At 39.0% G+C, this 18,461-nt stretch overlaps 1 protein-coding gene across 1 annotated transcript; it reads right to left on the bottom strand.

Annotated features, from left to right (window-relative positions):
* Nucleotides 1-6,888: 6,888 nt before the first annotated feature.
* Nucleotides 6,889-18,339, bottom strand: GGH (gamma-glutamyl hydrolase). The gene is made up of 9 exons (XM_068671975.1): nucleotides 18,115-18,339; nucleotides 17,621-17,735; nucleotides 16,300-16,350; nucleotides 14,623-14,707; nucleotides 13,449-13,587; nucleotides 12,464-12,570; nucleotides 12,269-12,359; nucleotides 11,100-11,237; nucleotides 6,889-9,077 (listed from the first exon to the last, which is right to left on the bottom strand). The coding sequence occupies exons 1-9, from the start codon at nucleotides 18,248-18,250 to the stop codon at nucleotides 8,956-8,958; spliced, it is 984 nt and encodes a 327-aa protein (XP_068528076.1). The 5' UTR covers nucleotides 18,251-18,339; the 3' UTR covers nucleotides 6,889-8,955.
* Nucleotides 18,340-18,461: the final 122 nt, after the last annotated feature.

Raw genomic sequence — 18,461 nt, forward strand, 5'->3', positions numbered from 1 at the left:
GAGCAAGGGCCCTATCTCCGGGTGGAGATGTTCGCAGTGCACTGAGGAGCTAACAATGTTAAGTGGCCTGAAGGTGTTGAGGAGGATCCAGTCTGTTTGCAGTGACTCACTCGGTGTTATTTATCACCAAAGCAGCCTGCAGCTTAACTGTAATGATGAAAATAGAGCTGTTGAAGACAAAAGAGGAAAGAAGATTGGGTCATAATCAGAAATGTCTAGAAAGCATGAGGTTTTTCTACTGGAAAATGAGCAAATTTCATATTTTCAAATGAGCAAATTTCATGAGCAAATTTCCATAGTTAATGGCATCAAATTAAAATGCTTTGCAGATGCATAATATAGCAAGGCTCAGTGAATGTGAGAACAGCAGATGGCTTATATACATCTGAGGAGTTTTTTAATATTAAACAAATAAATGAAGATTGGAGAGGAGTGTCAGTCACACATCTTGTTGCATGTTTAATCAGGCAGATGAGACATCCCAAATTTTAATTGTCTCAATTTTTTAGTACTCCAATCTAATTTCAAATTGCATAAATGACACTCTTTAATTTTTCTTGTCTGGTATGAAGTCTTGGTATCTAGATTATAATTTATCAATAAGTTTTACAGGACACAGAAAAAAACAACTACCAAAAATCCTACTACTCATTAAAGTATGAGATCATGTTTCTTTATAATTACTTCTCAAATAATTAATCATCCATCTGTTTGGATTATATTCTTCAGTGCTATAGTTGAGTTAAAAAACATGCAATGAATTCATGGCAAGCATAGCAGGAAGCTGTGCTAGAAGAATAAAAATGATGTTTGTTACTGATTTAGAGGCTGCAGCAAAGCCCATAATAAAGATGACAGTTTACCCCTTCATTTACCATCTGGGGTCATCTGTCTTGTAACTAAAAGCTGAGCATAACCATGAAGTTCTTTTTTTTTTTTTCTTCCAGGATTTTTTTTTTCCTCCCAGTAATCTCTAGTCCTAATGACACTGTATAAAAATGCCCTCCCTCCTTGACTTGAGAGCAAATGATCCCAGGAGAGGTTTGCTTAGTGCCACCCATAGCAGCAAGTAGGATAAATGTCAGGAATACAAAATATCCACATCCAGCAGCGAAGTTTATTGTGACCACCACCATCCTTCTTCTGCCACACAACTGTAGGGCAGTGGCAGGGAAGCAAGGATGCTCTTGGGAGGGATATCTGTTGCAGGAAATGTCGAGGATGCCACACTTACTTACCAGCTTGGCTGTTCGCTTCCTCAAAAGTCATGGGAATAGAGACAGCAAACTGAAAAAGGGAGCAGGAGGGTGCTAAAAGCCTCAGAGGAAGCACAGAGGAAGCACTACTACACTATCAAGGCCCCAAGGAACAAAAGAAGGAAAGGAAAGGAAAGGAAAGGAAAGGAAAGGAAAGGAAAGGAAAGGAAAGGAAAGGAAAGGAAAGGAAAGGAAAGGAAAGGAAAGGAAAGGAAAGGAAAGGAAAGGAAAGGAAAGGAAAGGAAAGGAAAGGAAAGGAAAGGAAAGGAAAGGAAAGGAAAGGAAAGGAAAGGAAAGGAAAGGAAAGGAAAGGAAAGGAAAGACTATTTTGACAAGATAAAATTTCTGACTGGAAATCATTTCATTGTGCTGTATGGGTATTAATTTTATCTCTCATGGAAAATGCAGGAAGGCAGAACATTATTTGACACCTCATGACCTTTCTGAATATCGTGTTAAATCCTTTATGTCATTCATAATGAATGACACATATATATGGCATGTTTTGTGCACCCGTCTGCACTCAGACATGGCACTGTCAAATACAAGCCTGTTGGGCTTGCTCTGCATTTGGGAAGGTGAAACTCTCCTAAGCTGTTTGAGTGAGACATGACAGATGAGGTGTGATTTGTGAAACCCTGACGTGTCAAGCCTAATCTGCCACATAACTTGTCATTTGTATTTTTCACCTATGTAATCCCATGGTCTGACTGACACAGGCAACCAAACAGGAGAACAAAACATCGCTGAATCTGAACATGAGTTGGTCCAGGATTTTGACAGGGGCAAGGAGGGAGTTCCTCACATGACCATCACTATCTACACTGAGCCTTCACAGAAGCAGTTGCTAAAAGGATGGTTTATAAACTAGCCTGGACTCCCTCATCAAAATGCTCCAGTGAGAAATCTGGGGAGGCAAAAGATTCCCAGTAAGCCCTGCTATTCAAGCAGATGTTATCTGCTTTGGTGTTCCCTATGTTGATGTGATACAATTCAGTTTATTTTCAAATTAAATCAATGTATAAAATATACTTTCATCTGTACCATAATTATTTCCCACTTGCTGCCCTAAGGTGTGGCTGAAAGCCACAGTACACCCACAGTGCAAGTTTCTCTTCTAGTTTGATTAAAACAGTTGGAAATTGGTCCAGATTCATTCCTTTGACTTGCCTCAGCCCCCCGGCTGTGGAAAACAAAGAGGAAACTTCTCTTTAGTTTCTGAATGGGTTTCTTAGGGAAGCCTTACAAACAACTAAAGGAGGGCAAGAGTATTGACAGTTAAGACTAAAAGGACACAAACAGCATTTGTGTTCAAGTGCTGCCTAACCACAGCGCACACTAGGATGGCTTGAGCTGCAGCTTCAGACAGCACAGGCTGCTGCCTCTGTTGCTTGCTGCTTCCTTTCCCCCAGCTCTGCAGCAGGCTCCAACTAACGCATCCACTGGTGCTTCTAAGCCAAGGAGCTTCCAGGCTTGCTCAAACACTCAGCATGCTCACAAACCCAATACGCTTGTTTGCAAGCATCTGAAGTGGAACGCTGTGTCTTGCGTTTCTTTGAAAGCTTTCTCTAAGTGGGATTAATTTGGGAAGACTACAGCAGCTGTTGCTGGATGAAGTAGTGGCTTCACTGGCAGGTACAGTAACTATGCTGCCTGAGGAGCTGCGAAGTACCATGGGCCGCAAGAACCCAAACAGAAAAACTACAAGGATGTGTTTGAACTCATCCCTGTGAGGCATGAGAAACCTGAAGTAAAGTTTGAGAGGCTAGGGATAAAGGGTGAAACAGCTTCTGTTTCTAACAGAAAAACTTTTTTTTTTCTTTTTCCTCAGTTTGTTGGCATAACAAACAAAGCTGGTGTGGGTGTAACTCTAGAAACAGGTTTACTGGTACTCTTGATTGAATGGATAGGCTGAGATGCTTCTTGGAAATATTGCAAAGATGATTACAACCTGTTTACAGTGCTGCCTCAAGAATGCCATAGGGAGAAACTAATTTCCTAATGTGTTCCTAGCTAGAAAATTACCACTTCAGGTTTTCTGTTGTTGTTGATCTCTTCAGAAAACTAGTAAAAAAATTACACACATATAACATCAGCTTTTGGACTGCTGCAACAGGAAAAAACACTATGAAATACCTTACAGCCTAGATCATCAAATGAAGCTTTCTAATGATCTTGGGAGGTATGTAGTCCAGGTTAACTGTACTCAGTCCAAGTACTATTGGTTATGTAAGGCTACAATTCCTAGAATTTATTCATTTAAGCCTTTTGCTCTGATTGCTTTTTGCTTTTCATTTTCAGAAAGCTTGGTTGAAAGGGATGTTCATTCGCTGCATTTCTGTGAATCACAAAGAAGGGAATTTGAGTTCTTTAGCTTAAGTTCAGTTGTTGCCATGTTCAAGAGCTCTTTCAAATAGTGACAGCTGGTTTTAGATGATTTGGATTTTTGTGGTGAATGGTTCTTGGAAATTTTTGGTTATATAAGAACTTATATGGAAAGTCAGCTCTTAAAACATACTGTCTACATCACAAAATAGTTGTAAACATTATGAGGAAGTGATGAAAGCTGGAATAGTATCCTGATCGACAGGTGGCCCTGGGGAAGATACTCTTCACTATTTGTCCTATAAATAAGCACTAGAGTAGGAAAAAGACCTGCCCTGGGGAAAGACACAAGGCTAGCAAGAGAAGGTAATCAATCACCTCACTGTATCTGTCAATCTGTCTTCCATGTAAGCACTCAAACCAAAATAATTTGAACCTTAATGGAATTTGAATACTAGCCAGGTTCCATAGCTTTTATGCTAGCACCACCACCAGATACATGTAACTGAACTGCAAAGAAGAAAAGAAAAAAAAAAAGGCAAATTTAAATAATGAAATTAATTACCATGATAGAAGCGACTGTGAAATCATCTTGCATATACCCTCTTACCACAAACACAAACATTCTTGAGTATATGTTGGCATGTACTCTCTACTGTCTGACCACACGCTATTTTTCTCCCCCAGGACCTTTGCCTCATAAAAGGGCAATGCAGGGATGATACAACTAGGAAACTACTCATTGCTGGTTTTCCTGCTTTTTCAAGACTTCCCCATACCTTTCTCACTGTTTGATGAAAAAAAAAATTAATCACATCCCTAATACATTACTAATTTTTTAGGGAAATGTGCACAAAAGTACAGTACAGTCTAGCTTTCCGTATCTTTTATCTGAGTGGCAACCACAGCAATGAATAGGGTGCTCTGATGATGAATTGAAAACTGTTAAAAATTAGTCTGTAACCAAGATACTCAGTGCTGAAGTGGGAATGGGGTCATGGCCAGCTCCTCTAGGTACTTGGACACTGATCTGCTTTGGATTCACAATCTTGGTAGGTAAATTCACAGAGCTGGTCAGTGGTGGTTTGTGGGTTTTGTTTCTTTATTTTTTATTGTTTTGTTTTTAGCCCAGAAAGCATCTTATGAGTTAGGATCATCTTACTCTTTTATTCAGTATTTAGATCACCTACTCAATGTTTCTTCCCTGTAATTTCTTCCTTACCTGAAGGAATTCAAAACGGTCTTTTCCACCTCCCAGGCAACGATTTTCTGAGCTCAGGTTCTCACAGACTCCTGCCTAAACTCTTCTGTTTTGCATGAGTTCATTTCTTATTCATAGAAAAAGGAACCAAGACAGACGCTGTAGCTGTAGGGGAAGAACCATCACCTGAAAATTGGGATTTCATTCTAATCACCTCCGGCTAATGCTCAAATGTTTTAAATATTCACTGGAATTATGATTTAATCCCAGCTCAAATAATTCTATGCTCTTGTACCCTCTCCTTCTCTTCTCCTGCCCTGCCAATCTGGCCAGTCATGCCCCTAAGGCTTCTGTCTTAGTCTGTCTCCTTCCATCTTCCTCCACATGCACAAAATCCTGGTACATATGTAGGTACCACAATACAATATGTATCCTAGTACATATGTAAATACCACAACACAATAAGCACCCTATTCAGCATAACGCTTAAAACTTTAGACAGACCACCTCGGCTGAGTAAGAAATTGAACTACTAGTTCACGTGGGCCATCTAGTGGTAAAAAAGAAATACTACAAAGAGAAAACCAGTTCAAATTTTTCTGAAAGTGTTTGAATATAATCTGCCAGATTATATTAGAGGTTACTTTACTGATCGGTGGACGCTTTCCCCACATAGCAGTAAGCAAGATGATTAGGCTTATAAACTATACTCTGAATAAAATGAGAGTATGGCCAGCCTTCTCTCCAGCATTAATCCTGAAAACTACCTGTTATAATTTCTGAGAAATTAAAAACCATGTTGTAAATCTTGTAATCACTTAGAGCAGTAAGAGGTTTACTGAAAGTTCCTAAAAACAATTTCAAACCCTCTGCTGGGTGCCTATATCTCATTTTTGAATAGAGAACTTGGTGGAAGATGCCACATACACGAACAGACAGAGGCTCATATTTCACTGAACATAGCGGTTGCTTTGCTTACAGCTCTGGAGTTTCAGGACTTTGAGAGCACCCAACAGCTCAACAAGCCCTTCTCACCTTTACAGGGGTTAGGTTGCCTATGCCCAATGACACTTAGGATCAGATTGCTGTGAAAGGCCTGTGCAAGAAGGAGCTGTGAGCAGCTTTGTAGAAAGCTTCTATGCCTGGCTCAGCAGCTACATTTCAGTGTATTTAAACTCAGGCTCTGGGCCCTGCCTGAACTGTGCTGTAGATACACCTGTGCCTGGCCATGGAACTCACTTGTCCTGACCCTAACTTGCTGATGTCTTTCTGGCTTGGCCTTGGACCTGCCATGTCACTAAGGACTTGTCTAGCAGCCTTCAGACTGTGGCTGACCCAAGCTATTGTCACTGAACAAGTGACAAAGTTCTGCTTTCCTTACCGAAGTGCTCCTCCTAAGAAGGCCATCGTGCCAGCTGTTCTGCCACCTTCCCTAGTAGCCCTGTTTGGTTTTTCTTCTAGGCAACGCTCTAAATCAAAAGCTTTTAACTCTGTCTTGGATCACACAAGCCTTATCTACTTCTGATGGACAATAACCTTCAACATAGTTAATCACTTGCATTTTCCACAAAAATTTCCCCAAATCAGTAGCTCATTCAGCTATTTCAGCTTTCCCTTGTTTGCCTCCTATCTGACTATCATAAAGTTACCACTAAACAAAAGTGCAAATCACTAGCCATCATGCCTACCAGCTTTGTGACTGCATAGAAGCAACACACAGCATAAGGGCATCACTTTTGCAGAAACGAAGCGACTAAAAATTTAGCAAGTAAGCAGGCAAACATTCTGATCCTGGATACTCTAGCTATAATGCCAAGAGGCAGAAGGAAAGAGAATAATGACTGCATACCTTCTTGGACTAAGTTGACATAGACAGCTCCCTCACTTTCACCATCTCAACAGAGAAATGGTTCCCAAAACCACACCGAGTGGACATGCATGTAAGTTAGAGTAGACTCCTGAATTATGACTGTCACAGAATGTTCAGAAAAATTTTATGAAAATCATAAAAATGCATTGCCTTGAAAACAGACATAGATGGAGGGGAAAAAAGGCCAATCAATGTTAATGCTTTATCTGTGGTACCTCAAAGAACAAAAATACACATCTGCTTGAATATATTTTATTTCAAGTATCATAGAAAAATCACTGCCACCATCAAAAAGGCTTTACAAGATAAAGGATATAAAGAAAAGACAAATACAAATTCATAATAAATATACTACTCTCTTTCATCATATTACACACAATATTCCTTAAAGTTGCACACTTAGGAACTAATTACTCCCATTGCAGTTAGCAGACATCTGACTTCTAAGGTCGGTCCCTATTTTTAAGGCTAAATCCCGCCCCTCTTACTTAGGCAAGTTCTCAGAGGTATTCCGAAGAACTCAACCTGACTAAGAAATAGGTGGCTGGACTTGTTTCATAAGTATCTTAGCTGGATAGACTAGACCAGGTTGGATGAGGCCCTGGGCAACCTGAGCTAGTGGGTGGCATCTCTGCCCATGGCAGTGCAGGTGGAACTAGATGATCTTGAAGGCAGCCTGAGCCATTCTGAGAGCCTATGATTAGCTGCTGTACTTATATGCAGCTGTAGAGCATGATTATCTCTTTACACTGGTTCTACTCAGGAATCAGATAATATAGTTAACATGATAAAATCACCCATATGAAAAAGAGATTTACTGAATTTGGCTGATCTGACAAGCATAGAAATCCACAGTATCACATGTTTAAGCTTGTGGTTACCCAGCAGCGTCTTTCTAGTATAAGGAAACATTAACTGTGACTACTATTTTAATTAATACATTTCACATTTTCTCTGTCTTATGACGTTGTTTCATTATAAAGAATAAGTTAGAGTGCCCTTTACCTGAGAAGTGTACCTGACTTTCAAGTGGTACTTGAGAGTGTAACGTACTATGATACAGAGTTGAGGTATAAACCCCAATTTTTCATGAATTCCAAATCCCCACTGACGTTAACAGGATTTGGAAGCTGTGCAATAAAGAATTATAGCTGATTGTCTTGGTAAATTTCTGAATGTTAAACAAAACAACTGAACAAGATTTAAACTACCCACGTAGCAAAGCAAAAATCAAACAAACACCACAAAAATATTGTACTGTACTGAATGCAACTGCTATTATCACATTATGTCAACATTAGTAGGTTTCTTATACACATTCATCCTTTTACTGAATTCCAGATATACTAACTATCCAACAAGACAGAAAGAAACTACTGTCTCCACTGAGTCAATGGAAAACTATCTCAGATTAAAAGTGAGAATTCTACTAAGTAACTACAGGAAAAGTTAGAGTATTTAAAGCAAAAGTTAGTTTTACATTCTTTTACTTACAAAGAGAAGTCTGTACCTCACCTCTGCCTGCTGATTCTAGGTACTGTCAAACAGATTCTTGGAACATATATAAAATGGAATTTGAGAAGAAAAGAAAGTGAAAGCAGCACAAAACTACACCCTCCACACTTACTTATCTGAAATTTGCAATGCCTAATTTACACTACATCTTCATATTTATGTAGACCTCACAAGGTATGAGCTCTCTGAACATAGAATTGAATGCACAATGGAGAGTTTCACAAAGTGGATATAACACATCCTTTTTGTGTCTCCTTGCTATCATGCTTATTTTGGACAATTTTTCAAATGACAAACTAGTCACTGTCAAGAACTTGGTTACATACACATGTGTGACAGGCCCAAGATCCAAAGTCTTGTTCACTAAATCATTTGAAGAGGACAACATTTTAGTAAGGAATACACCTTAAATCTGTAGTGCTATCATAGTCCACGTTTTACAGAGATAAACCCCATATTTTGCAATATAAGAATATAATATTTTTCCCTGTACTAAACCTGAAATTGTTCAAATTCATCAGCACAATCAAGATACCTTCCCCGTAGGAAAAAAATGCATTTTTCTGTAGTTCGCATTAAAGTGTGATCCAAGACAACTATTATGGTGTAGAACGTAAATTTTCAGATTAGCGGTCCCGTAGTGCAGAAGAAACACAGAATAAGTCACTGTAAAGGAAGAGAACTGGTCCGGCTTTCTATCACGTGCACTGCACTATATCAGCTTAATTATGCAATGCAGGCAAATAATTCCATTTATAAATAGCAATGCGGCACCTCTGACAAGACACTCAATCAAAAAAATAGGCTTGCTGAAATGAAGAAAACGTTCCTGTATAAATTGGAGTATAATTATAAATCAATTCTTTTCTTTCCTCATCTTCACTGGGGAAACGGTGCAGGCTCTTCCGTGCTGTAAAACATTTTAAAAGTACACATCACGTTACTGTTATCAGCCTTGACAGTATCTTTCTTGGCAAAACTATTCTGTGTAGCGTAACAGCAAACAGAATCACAGTAACTAATATACGGAGAACTGTGAAGATACAGATTCAGAAAGCTGGTTACAACAGTATTTTATTACTGAAGAGGGAGAAAAATTAATTGCTCATTTAAAACCAAGACTACACAACAAGATTTATTCATGAGGTACTGTCAGTATCTACCAAAGATACCAGCACTCATAATACTGGAAGAAATGTATCAGAGTATCAGCCTAACGTGGCCTGTGTTGGTGAGGACAATAAAAAATGAATCCTGCTCTATTTGGTCACATTGGCAACTCTACACAAAATTAATAGGTGAATATAAAAATTATATTAGTTTAGTTATTAAAAATAAATAAATAAATCATAGAAAAGTATATTTTTGCCAGTTTAAAACAGTTTATACTTTTCTGCCCCAAGGTTTAATTTTCAAAGTTAAGGAAGACACTCTGCTTTATGTTAGCTGAAAATATCAACTACCCATCACAACATTAAGATATGAAATAGTAGAAGTAGCTGTACACAGACAGGGGAGATAATTAAGAGGAACTTTTGGTTTGATATGAGGCGGAGGCTAGACACACGCAGCTAGCTGACACCAGTTTGCTCTGCTAGAATTAAAAGTCCAGCACGTCCAAAAGCTGGTTACATTTCAGTGTGGTACTGCATACAAGCCAACTATGTGTGCGCATACATGTACACAAATGAACAAACTCACATGTGCTGCAGGACTTATGAGAATAGTTGGCACTGAATTTTGCCACATTTACTTGGATAATGGCTAGAGCAAGCTTACTTCTGCCTGTAACACAGTATGTAGATAGGTACTACAGAATGTAGCAAACAGAGCTATAAGAATTGCAGTGCAATATTAGAACATAGCATAAGAAAAATTGGATTAATTTTACACTTTACCCTATTTATCCCATAAGCACACTACTAAAATTCATAAATATGTGAAGCTTATGGATACCAATATGGAATTTTACATTATTTTATCATCTTTTCACAAAGCAATGTAGAACTATATAATGCAAGGAAACAGCCTTAAACTTGTACAACATATAACTTTTATTTCTACATTCTCACTGACCAGGTCAGCACATATTGCACTTCTTTAAATCACTGTCCGATTTCTCCGATATGGTGGCTCTTTTGATGAGAAATGAAATCTGGAATCCTAACTCACTTAGGCTATTGTTTATGTTCCCAGTCAATTAGCTGAGACAATTGTATGTATCACCAGTTTAGTATCTGAAAATACCATTTCATTGGAATGGTTTAGGAGGTACAGATAAAAGAATAAAGCAAGTTTGATTGCTTCAAATACTTCTGCATTTCTGCATCACTCACTTATACTGAAAAAAAAAAAGTACAATAAATTATCAAAATTTCGTACATTAGTTACTTTCAATATCTTTGTGTATAATGAAATAAACTAGAAGCTCAGTGAACATTCAGAAACTTCCTCAAAATGCCGTCCTGCAGTTATATACTATACGCACTATGTTGCGCCCCCTGACACATCTGTATACTGAGTCCAAGCAGCATTTATAAACTTGGTATTCCGGTTAGAAAATACTTTCAACAACTTTCCTCAGTTCAGAACTGAGGAAGTATGTGGAATTATGAATGGAGCATTTTTTTCCATTTTAATGTCTTTGTGCCAGGCAGGATAAGATGTTACAGAGACCATTCAAAATGGTAGAAAAATCACAGCACAGACAAGACTTTTAGTCTTAGCCCAGTCTACTGAAAAGAGAGACTACTTCTGCAAGAATGACTGGCATTTTGATGTCACTTTTACAAAACCTTTCTATTTCTAGTACCCCTTGTGTTTTGTAAGTCTACAAAGCTTGTAGTTTAAACTTTTCAGAAAGCAGCAAGAGGTAATTGAAAGAGTCTTCTTCACTCTAAAATTTGATATTTATAAACAATAAACTTTTTACCTTCATTAACGAAGAAGTCAGCTATGTAATATGCAGCCCTTACAGCCGATGAGGAATGTGGAATGCCTGTTGATTTCTTCCATTCAAAAGGACTTTTTTCCGGATGCCACTGGACACTATAAATTGGGTATTTGTATGCTGCAACAAACACATTTTTCATCAAAGAACGATCTAAGCAAGATCTATGCCTTAAGAGTGATGTGCTAAATCTTACTGCAAAACTAACTCAAAGGACAACCTACAAATATATCTGACTTATCAACAGCTTCACAAAAGCTTAGAGAGCAAGTCAAAACAGATCCAAGTCTTAGGATCCCCTTGAAGGCCCAGTCAATACAGTGGCAGCTCCCATCTGCTCTGTGCCAGGGGAAGCCAGTCCTTAACTTTCATATAAAAAAAAAAAAAAAAGAATAGAAGCATAGCAGCTGAAGACTGCTCAGTGATAAACTGCTTGCAGACACTGGATACGTATCTTATTAGCCTAACTAGGTCTTCTGATCAAACTGTTACTCTTCTCTTCTGGAGGACTGCCAGCATGCCATACAGAAGAATCCCATAGGCTGACAGCTGGGCCTTATTGTAAAGCTGCTAGCAGTATACTATTCAAAATAAACTACCCTCTAATGAGCTAACTTGTTTCTTGAGCTGAGAAAGTGTGGTGCAGAACATATACAACCCAGCGCAAAAGGTTTTTGGAGAACAATTACCAGTATTGCTGTCAAAGTAATGAGGGGTACCGCTGTTATATCTCAGTACCATGAATTGTTCTCATACAGTACACAGAATAAAGCATCACACAGGAACACAAGCATAAAGAGGCAGATAGCAAGCAAGATACAACAGAGGCATGCTGCACTATGGAGGGGTTAAACTGCTACAAGATGAGTGCTGTACACTTCGTATCACAGCACTGCAATATTGCTAAATTGCAACAGCATATATGGAAGGGGAACAGTGGGCAAAAGAAGTAAGCAGTTAGGCTCAAGGATATGTACTCAAAAGATAAATTCTGTCTGTAAACTGTATGTTCCTCACAGTCAGCACATACAGGGTCGGCACTCACCCTGTTATTCTAACGGTAAGCTTGCTCTACAAATTAGCATAAACTGACACCTCTGAAGAAATACTCTCTTACAATCATAGCATACAAAGGAAATTTGTTTTCCTACCTTCCATGGTAGATATATATTCCACTTTACCATCAGTGTTAGTGGTCAGAACATTGTAGAATTTATGAAGCTTTTCATTCTTTGTGAAATTCTGCAATAAGGAGGAAAGAAAATAAAGGTGCGTTATCTGTTTACTTACTTCTAATTTTAACAGAGAGAATACATTTGTGTTAATGAAATAAAATGATTAAATACCTCCATGGAGAGGCTCCATCTATGAAAGTTTGATGTCAATGGCTCGTTAGCAAGTGCACGTAATAAATCCTTAGGAAGATTCTTGAACAACCTACTGTCTTTTGCAGCTGTCACAAAGAGAAAAAAAAGATACTGTCCATTACTCAAATTGCTAACAGATTGTCTGTTACTGAATAGAAAGAGACCTATTTAATAAAACACTACATTAAAGCAACCTTTTTTGTTTCTGTGGTATAACTTTCTGATTTAACAATATACTGCAAGGGGAAAAAAAGTCAGTGAAGTAACTCCCAACAGGTTTCAAGTATGATGTTACCACTGTCTTCCAGTCTTGACCTAGAGAAAACCCAACTTTATCACCTAAGTTCCCACAGATAAGCATAATTCTTTGCCACTCAGTTCAGTGACCTTTCCGTTCAGCGTGGCTACAATTGCCAGAATTCATGAATACTGCATGGACTACACGTGGATTACTCACAAAAGGATAAAGTCACATGAAGTATAACAAGACTCAACGTTCAACCAGTGTTACTGAGTGGCACAGCTCTACTTTCAGGACCCTCTCTGATTTCAATACTGTTCAAGTGAGACAGCAATGCAAATATTCATCAGTAGGAAAGATGCAAGGTGAAAAATTTAAATGCACTTGCTCTCCAAGTCTGATATGCTTTGGGACTGTGAATTTTGTCCAGCTCAGTAACAAAAAGGGACCTAAACACACATTATTTTTGTAGGTACAAATGATCAAATGACTCATGGAGCCACAACTCTGTTTTTTGCTGATTGCTGTTGGTTTCAAGTACTCACATCTCTTCCTTAGAAGTCATAGAGTTGCACTGCCTTCATAAAGAGTCATAGCAACATATTAAGAAAGTACTTAAGACAGTCTTCAGAAACCTCCCAAACATTCATGTGTGTTTATTACAAACAAAACCACAACACCTCTCCATTACTTCTCAGCAAAACTCAGACATGAATTTCTCACCTGAGGTAAAGTTCAAAGGAAGTGCCAAACCAGTTGTCTTGGTATTAACGAGTAAAACTTTGTTGCTTGTGAGATATGTCAGTTCTTCGTGTCCAAGGCACGTCCCCCATATTGGGAAATAATCTCCTTTATCATTAGCCTTCAAAATAAAAAGCAACAAAATAAAAAGTACTGAAGATTTACAGGAAGAAGACTGAACAGAAATTCCTATTCTTTTCACTTTCCTTGCATGCTAAAGTCAGCAGCCAGAGCAGAAAGAAATTTCTCACTGCCAGTGAATGCCTCCTACTGTGCTAGTAGTTTAAGCACTACTCTCAATGGGCTCTAGAATTGGGCAAAGTTTTCTGAGCTATGACTTCTGCAACAATTGTAATCAACATCAGCTGAAAATAAAATTAAATAAAGCCAGTAAAGAAGAAAAAGTGAAGAAAATTTGCATTTTTTTATTCAACCTGAATACAGAAGATCCTTCAGAAATCACAGGGGTTGAGTATAAAGCTCAGTGAATCTCCATTCCTGTCCACAATGCACTTACAAGATAAAATTTTACTTCAAAATATGTTATTATCTTAAAATAAATAAATAAAAACTCTTATGATTATCTCATGTACATCTTTCATATGAACCTCCAAATATGTATTTAAATCTACTTACAGGTAAGTAAGAACAAAGGTCTTTCACTAGCTGTAGCATATATGTTAAGGGAAGCCTTAATGTTATATTACTGTAAATCAGATTATTTGAGAGTCTCTCTAGAATTCCTTCAAAGTCTAAACTTTAAGTGAACATAAATGTAGTTACCTTTAAATTTTTTATAATTTTGTTCAATGTTTAATGCCACTGAACACCCTGTGCTTTTGGAAGGCGTTGTTATTTTATTGCAGGTTCCAAACAGCAACAAAGTCCCAGTTATAATGAATAAATGATAGTGTACCCACCCCAAGAAATCGGATTTTAAGACAATGACACAACACATAACAGGAAAGGGCATCGGGTGTCTGAATCTTAAGCTATGAAATGATTTTTTTAAGCAGAAGCTAGCAATAAGCTACTTATTATTTGGCTTACAGTTAACACACTGTACGCCAGTGGGAAACTGAGAATACAAGCTTCCCTGTCATTTTGATCTCTAAGAAGTGACAATAACAAGAACAGACTGTTCCCTAGTAATTACCTCTAATGCCTTGCGGTAAAATATCTTAGCAACCCTGGAATATTCTGAAGTCTTAAGATCCACGCCACCTCCTGGAAAAAGTATCCTGAAAGGCAACATCCAAGAATCTGATTAGCAACAATGAGTGATGGTGATCAAACTAAAACCTGGGCAGCATACACAGAGAAAAGTTTGACAGTGGTTTTAGGGGTAGGATTCAGGTCTAGATGAGGACACCTAGATTTCAGAAGCCTATAGATGGATATCTAACCTTCAATTAGGGACAGCAGGGATCTAGTCAGAAAAGTCAGTGGTGACTCTTTCTTATAAGCTTCCACAGTATAGCAAGTCCTCTCTCTTATTCGTTATAGACAACTGTATTGTGGAAGCCATTAGGTGACAGTGGAGGGCAACAAGAGGAAACATAGATCATCCTTACCCACCTACATAGCACAGACCCAACTGCCAGTCACTGCAAAGACAGAAGGATAACGGAACTGGATCTATTTGCCTAATACCACCTCGTGCATTGATGGAGGTGGGAAGTAGAATAAAGAGGAGATTCCACAGGTTACAATCCGTCTGGCAATGAAAGAGAGGGTGACAGTCACAAAAAAAAAAAAGGATGAAATTACTCATTTTGTCTCCACTATGAGAAGACACAGGGGAGAAAGCATAGCTGTCATACACTTGTTTTCACCAAAACAGTGTAAAGACCCGCATCTTAATGTATAGGGTGTGCTGTATAAGACTGATCTCCCCAGACAGCCACAAATCTAAACATGCAGGTTTTACTCACATTGATTAACATTCTGTTATATGCATAAGCTTAATGAAAATACTCATGGTTTAAGATGTTCATCTCATGCCTACAAGTAGCCCAATCACATGCTAGGGGATCAAACACAACCAAGCTACTGAAATGTAGCACCAGCTGGTTTAACTCTTCTGAAATGCACTGTTAGCTTAAGGCAAACCTAAAAGGTTTTGACTTTGCTAAGTCCACAATTAAATGCGTGTTGAACTAGATCACATTATCTGATATTTAAAAACTCAGGAAAAACACTTGGGTGGATAATGGTTGTAGGTCAGCTGAGAAGTTAAAATACATTTGTCTAACAGAGATCTAAGCCACAGAACCACACCTGGCAAGATGGGCCATTAGAGAAGCAGGAGAGAAGGAACCCAAAGAGACAGGATAATAAAGACTGGAAATCAGAAGCTTTCACAATAGAGGAAATACGGAGAGGATGGGAAGGGATGGGAAGGTCTGGGAAGGGAAGACTAAGACTGACGACACACCCAGTAAGCGCTATTACAATTCAAAATTAAGGTGATCACTCATATGAGGGTAAGGGAAAAAAAATATAACAAAGAGGAAGTGACCTACTTCACTAGTAAAGTAAAAAACAATTGTTAACCTCTATCGTGCCACTTTTGTGTACTTGCAGGCAAGCACTGGAGAGTGCTAAAACGAATTCTGACGGTGTTGCAGATTAACTGACATGCTCCAAAAGGAAGGAAATGCAGCAGACTTATGTGGGATGAAACAGTACTCCATCTTAGAACAGATTTACCCATCTGCAACACTCAGCACAACCTTCCAAAAGAGTAGAAGACAATATCCTTGAAGATATGCCAGATCTCAAAACAGGAATTATCATATATTTCAACAGAAAGATAGTGCTCAAAACTTACCCGTTAATAGAGTGGAATATTTTATCATATACTTCATCTGAAAGATTTAATCTGAAACACCAAAAAATAGTTACAGAACACATGAAATATATGTATTTAATCACAAAAATATCTTAGTTATTGAACTGAAGCAAGGGGCATAGAAAATACATAGAAAGCATGCTTTAAACATTTAGAATACAATCGTCCCAGTTCAAATGAAACATTTCACGTGAATCAGCTCAGTAGAGACTGAGAATCCACACAACTGAGACTAGGTCCCTGTCAAGTACAGTTCAGAATTAGGTAGTCTGAGACCCCTTCGCAACCACTCATTAAATTTAGCATTTACGTAAATGGCGTAGTTATTATTTCCTGCAGACTGGCAACTCCAGTTTCAGATTGATTCCAAGAACTGCAAACAGCTAGTCACACCCATTCTTCAGCAAAGGTAAAGCTGAGAAGTAGAAAGGTGAGAACAACCTCAGCACCAGCAAAACAATATGATGCCTACACTCATGTAGAACTGGTACACTGGGTATATTCAAAGTGGTCAGCTTTATGGCATCTAACTTTGTTGAAAGAATTGGAAGCCTTGGTTCAATGTGTTATTGATACAGCTTTCAGTCAGCAACCATTCTGAAACTTTCGCCAGCTACATGAGGAACACTGGCTTATAATTCAGGCACTCCACTGGTGCCTTTATACATTCTATTGTGTTTAGTATTTTTTTTTCTTTGCGGCCTCAATAGTATTACCTTTAACTTTGTATAAAGGTCATTTTAACATTGGACAATAGCACATTTACTACTTTGCAGTTAACTGTTAGCTATGAAATATTGTCACTTTTTTACTTACTTTGCTACATTTTACACAGCAATCAAAATATTATACAACATGGTGTTAGTGACCATACTTGGAGCCAAACTGGCTTTAGATTTCTTGAAGAACTACTGATAGTAGTTCTTTCTTCACTAGTCAGATTCTAGGACTACAGAATGCGTCAAAAGATAGTCTTATTTATCTAGATACATGTGTTTTTAAGGCAAAATACGCTAGACTGAACATAGCTAACTTGGAAAAAAACACTAATGTGAACTACTGAGTAATTTTACAGGTTAAAAAAAACGAAAAAATTAATACATTTTGGTAAGAAAAATAAAAATTATATGTTCCAGTTTTCCCTTACTTTGCTTTCTAAAATACCTTGTAAATTATGGCATCTTGAAATGGTCTTTGACAAGCACTTAGCACTCAAAAAATCAGCCGAACTACCTTCAGGTGCCTCTAATGCCCTCATGTTACAGGATTATTAACCATTTGCAAGGACATAAAAACCTACCTTAGTGGGACAACTCGGGCACCAGCAGACTCTAAAAACTTCACGTAAGAAGCTGCAATATACGAATTCCCAAACTGCTGGAACTTGTTGAAGTGACATTCCTGTGCCAGCACCCCTAAAAGGTCCAAGAACGAAAACCAGCGTTATAGAGAACATTTCACACAAATGTTGTGCTCTGAAAGAGAAACCAGTTTAGTTTTTGATATGCCACGTTACAAGGATTGATACCTTTGTTTCCTGGAAGACCTGTGCATAGTGAGGCAACGGGGCATCAATCGCAATGCCTCGCCACAGGGTGTCAGGTGAACGCGTTTTACCCGGCTTCCCCGTTTTAGGTAAGTACTACGACTTATCTTAACTAAGTTACCCACAATTTAACAAAATTGTAGCAAACCGCGAAATTTCACGTCAGCTTCGGGAGGCACCTGAGGAGGCTGCAAGCACAGCGCTATGGCTGCGTCGTGAGGTACCCCCCACCCCACAACGCCCCTTACCGACGATGGGCCTCTCGTTGGGCTCGCTCTGGCGGCCGGGCAAGGCGGCGGAGGAGGCAGAGCGAAGCTGGAGGAGGAGGATGAGGAGGAGGAAGGTGGCAACCAGCAGCGGGGAGCAGCCGGCACAGAGCCCCATCGCCCGCCGCGCACCTCGGAACCAACGGCTCGGAGCCGCTGGGGCGCCCGGCTCCTTACAGCCGCCGCCCCGCCCCTCGCTCCCTGCGCCGCGGGGCACGCTGGGAAGTGTAGTCCTGGTGGCGGGGCCCGGCCGCGGGCTGAAGCGAGGGGTGGAAATGGCGGCGGGCGGGACCCATGGGCAGGGTTTGGGCCCCAGGGGTTAACGTGGC

This window comes from Anas acuta, chromosome 2 (genome assembly GCF_963932015.1).
Source record: "Anas acuta chromosome 2, bAnaAcu1.1, whole genome shotgun sequence".
NCBI classification, from domain to species: domain Eukaryota; kingdom Metazoa; phylum Chordata; class Aves; order Anseriformes; family Anatidae; genus Anas; species Anas acuta.

Coding starts and splice junctions, on each gene's coding strand:
- GGH (XM_068671975.1), bottom strand. CDS start 18,250: ATGGGGCTCTGTGCCGGCTGCTCCCCGCTGCTGGTTGCCACCTTCCTC. Junction 12,571..13,448: donor TCCTTTGAACTTTACCTCAG/GTGAGAAATTCA, acceptor TCTTTGTGACAG/CTGCAAAAGACAGTAGGTTG. Junction 12,360..12,463: donor GATGGAGCCTCTCCATGGAG/GTATTTAATCAT, acceptor TCCTTATTGCAG/AATTTCACAAAGAATGAAAA.